This window comes from Corapipo altera, unplaced genomic scaffold, assembly GCF_003945725.1.
Source record: "Corapipo altera isolate COAL_440 unplaced genomic scaffold, ASM394572v1 332, whole genome shotgun sequence".
NCBI classification, from domain to species: domain Eukaryota; kingdom Metazoa; phylum Chordata; class Aves; order Passeriformes; family Pipridae; genus Corapipo; species Corapipo altera.
In genome coordinates this window covers 59-4,064 of record NW_020885051.1, presented here as the reverse complement: position 1 = coordinate 4,064, position 4,006 = coordinate 59, and the positions used below count along the sequence as shown (strand labels likewise).

Sequence of the window (4,006 nt, the reverse complement as noted above, 5' to 3'; positions counted from 1 at the left end):
GGCCAAACCAACATCCAAGGGCAATTCCAGGTCCCTGGAATGCCCAGGCCCCCACGCACCTGCTGCTGGGCCGTGTCCAGCCCCAGGGCCTTGACGAAGCCCGAGGGGTCGATGTAGCGCCGTTTGCTGTTCTGCAGCAGCGCAAACAGGTACTGCAGGTGCTCACAGATGCTCTGGGGCTCGTAGTCTGGGGGAAACACAAGGCACAGCCAGGAATTCAGGGCAGGAAGGGACTGATCCAGGTATTTTGCCCGGTCTGGCTTTGTCAGGGTGAGTTTATGACTAGAAATGGTGGGGTTAGAAGCTGGTTTTAGTTGTCGAGAGAACTGAAAGGGTTCGTGTTGGTGATGAGGGCAAACCCCAGCACAGACAAAACAGAGAATGGTTTAGGTTGGAAAACACCCTTGGGATCATGGAGTCCAACTGTAAATATTTGCTCTCTGCAACTCCCTGACAGGAGGGGGAAGCCGGGGGAGGTCAGGCTCTGCTCCCAGGAACAAGGGATAGGAGGAGAGGAAACAGCCTCAAGCGGTGCCAGGGGAGGTTTAGGAGGTTGGGTATTAGGGAAAATTCCTTCATGGAAAGGGTGGTCAAGTACTGGAAGGGGCTGCCCATGCAGGTGGTGGAGTCCCCATCCCTGGAGGTGTTCCAAAAACATGTGGATGTGGCATCTGGGGATATGGTTTAGGGATGAACAGGGCAGTGCTGGGGGAATGGTTGGGCTTGATGATCTCAGAGGGCTTTTCCAACCTCAGTGATTCCATGATTCTATCCCACAGTGCCCAGCACAAGCTGGAAGTAAAGGGTTTAAGCAGCATATGCTTCTGATTTACCCAAAATGGTGAAACATCATGTAAAATCACCATAAAACAGGAACAGAGCTGAGATGGCTGCACTGATCTGGAGCACCCACAGGGACAGCACCCACACGGACTGGGAGCAGTTGGGAGCCTTAATCCTACCTGGAATCTCAATTTCTGCCCTTCCATGGGATAAGTGCAGCTCTGTGAGAGCCCAGATCAGCCCCAATCCATGTGTTCCACCCCCAGCACCACCACTGGGCTTTGGGAACAAACCCAAATCAGCCTTTTCAACGAGCTCAGACCCCCCTGATCCATGAAATCCCTTGGATCAAGGTCACTGTGCTCCCAAAACCCAGGTGACGGCTCCAAACCAACGCCGTGGCGACAGGACGATCATCTGATGCTTCACCCACAGATCCTCCTGATGAATTTATCCCAGAGCCAACATCCAGTTTTGAGAGGAAAGGAGGGACTGCCCCTCTCCCAGGAGGACGTGCCACCCACCTGTGTCCTTGGGGACGCCGTCGCTGCAGGCGCTGGGACACAGGTACAGCGCCTGGCGCAGCTCCAGGTTCAGAAACCACATCTGCAGGAAGGTGTTCACGTAGCACGTGGCCCCAAGGTTGGTCAGGCCCACAAAGGCATTCTGGGAGGGGACACAAAGGGTCAGGGGTCACCTCCCCTCGTCCTCTGGCACTGGGGAAGGCGGGGGGGGAGTTTTTGGGGGGTCTGGGGGGTACCTTCTTGCGGCGCTCGCAGTTGGGGTCGTCGATGTTGTGGAAGCTGTTCTCGTCGATCTCGCCCAGCCACACGTGCTCCCCGATGCCCACCAGGCAGTTGGGGTTCCCCCGGCAGTTCCTCCTGGGAGAATGGACCCCAAGTGTCACCCCCGTGTCCCCTGGGGGCAGGGGGAGGCGACAGGGCAAGGGGGGACCCCATAAGGATGAACAGAGGGAATGTGGTGGGATATGGGTCACACCCACCCCACCCCCCGAAAATGGTGGTTAGGGACAAAAAAAGGGGATGGAGAAGGTCAGAGGGTGGGGAAGGGGGAACCCAGGAAGAGTATGGGATGTGGGGGTGGGTCCCCTATATCTGGGAAGTCAGGCAACAAGAGGGATCCCCAAGATCTGAGAAGCCAGGCAGGGAGAGAGGTCCCCAATATTTGAGGAGCCAGGGTGGAAGAGGGGTCCCCAACAACTCCTTGGGGGTGCCCCTACATCTAGGGAGCCAGCAACCACAGGGGATCCCCCCCCAGCCCAGGAGGAAGGTCCCCTCTATCTGGAGAGTCAGGCAGGGAGAGGGATCCCCGATATTTGAGGACCAAGGAGAGGGGTTCCCTACAACTCATGGGGGTCCCCTGTGCATGGGGAGGGACAAGCAAGGAGAGGGGGCCCCACAACCCAGGGGCGTGTCCCTATTTCTGGGGGGCCAGGCAGGGAGAGGGGTCCCCCATAACCCCAAGTTGGAGGGTGGTCCTCTACACCTCAGGAGCTGGGCAAGGACAGGGGTTCCCTACAACCCATGGGGGTCCCCTATATATGAGCAGCCAGGCAACCCTACAGAGTTCCCCACATGCCCAGGGTTCCCCTATACCTGAGGAGGGAGAAGGAGGGGTCTCTGGGGGTGTCCCCTATATCTGAGGAGCCAGGCAGGGATAGGGGTTCCCTACAACCCCAGTGTTCCCCAATACCTGGAGGGGAACAAGCAAGGAGAGGGGTACCCAAGACCCCATCAGGGGGGTTCCCCTCTATCTGAAGGGCCAAGCAACGAGGGGTCCCCCCCAGTGCCAGGGTGGTGCCCTGAATTTGAGGAGCCAGGGACAGGGGTCCCCCACATCTGACCAGCCAAACAATTAGAGGGGTCCCTCACAACCCCAGGACGATTCCCTGTATCTGGGGAGCTAGGGAACAAAAGGGTTCCCCACAACTCAAGGGTGAGGGTCCCATATCCAGGCAGGGACAGGGGGTTCCCCCCAATCCAAGGGATCCCCTAAATCCGTGGAGCTGCACAGGGAGGGCTGAGGGCCCCCCAAGCCCTGGGAACAGGGTGTGTCCCCCCCCAAGTAAACACGGGGGGGGGCCCCCCCCAATCCCCGCGGGGCCCCGAACGGCCAACCCCGAGGGACCCCTAAGGGGGGGAGGGAGCAAGGGGCTCCCCAGCCCGGGGGAGTAGGAGAGCCCCAAAACCCCAAGATAGGCAGAGGGGGGGTTTAGTGCCCGGGGGAGCCCCCAAACCCCAGGGGTGGGCAGAAGGGGGTGTTAGGTGCCCAGGGGAGCCCCAAACCCTGATGACGGGCACAGGAGGGAGTCCCACAGTCCTGGAGAGCCCCAAAACCCCAGGGGCGGGCGGTGTGGAGGTTCGGTGCCAGGGGGAGCCCCCAAACGCCGAGGATGAGCAGAGGGGATTTTCGGTGCCTGAGGGAGCCCCAAGCGCTGCAGATGGGCAGAGGAGGGTCCCGCAGCCCTGGGGAGCCCCCAAACCCCGGGGTCGGTCGGAGGCGGGTGCTGGGTGCCCGCGGGATGCCCCAGCCCCCCGAGGGCGGTGCGGAGGGGGCCGTGCGGCGGTACCGGCAGGCTCCGCGCTGGCAGGGCTCCAGCCGGACGCGATAGGCCGCCTCGATGTGCTCCTGCGCCACCGCCTCGGGCGGCACCGTCTCGGTCCAGCGCCACGCCGCCTTCTCCAGCTGCAGCCGCGGCGCCATCGCTGCCGGTGCCCGCGGGGCCGCCCCGGCGCGGTCCGTTCCTGGCCCTTGTACCGGCCCTCGTCCCGGTCCGGTCCCGGTCCCGCCCGGCCCCTCCCGCCGCCCTCAGGGCCGCTGACGACACGAGCGCGACGCGCGCGAGGCGCTGACGTTACCGAGCCGCGCCGCGCGAGCCGCCGGGGGCGGGGCTTGGGAACCCCGGGGGCGGGGCTCGAGCATCCCTCGGACGGGCTCGTGCGCGCTGGGGGCGGGGCTTGGGCACGAGGGGCGGGGGGTTGCTCGCTGGGGGCGGGGCTTGGGCACCTCACGGAACGGGCTCGTGAGCGTCGGGGGCGGGGCTTGTGCACAAGGGGCGGGGCTTGTGCGATAAGGGGAGGGGCTTTGTCTCACGGGGGTGTGGCCTGTCCTGCTGCCCGCCCGCCCGCCGGGCCGTACAGCCCGGGACCCTCGGGAGCACCCTCCGAGCAGAAACGATAAGTCCTTTGCCCCCCGACAGACT

At 63.0% G+C, this 4,006-nt stretch overlaps 1 protein-coding gene across 2 annotated transcripts in view; it reads right to left on the bottom strand.

The window, feature by feature from the left end:
- USP48 (ubiquitin specific peptidase 48) overlaps window positions 1–3,605 on the bottom strand; it is a 33,001-nt gene extending 29,396 nt beyond the window's left edge. Inside the window, exons 1-4 of one of the 2 annotated variants that reach the window (XM_027668759.1) lie at window positions 3,374–3,605; window positions 1,544–1,664; window positions 1,308–1,449; window positions 60–187 (exon numbers count right to left, since the gene is read on the bottom strand). In XM_027668759.1, the coding sequence (XP_027524560.1) occupies window positions 60–187; window positions 1,308–1,449; window positions 1,544–1,664; window positions 3,374–3,507 (525 nt within the window). In that variant the 5' untranslated portion in view covers window positions 3,508–3,605. The remainder of the gene's footprint in view (window positions 1–59; window positions 188–1,307; window positions 1,450–1,543; window positions 1,665–3,373) is intronic. The other variant, XM_027668758.1, reaches the window with a different exon arrangement.
- Window positions 3,606–4,006: the final 401 nt, after the last annotated feature.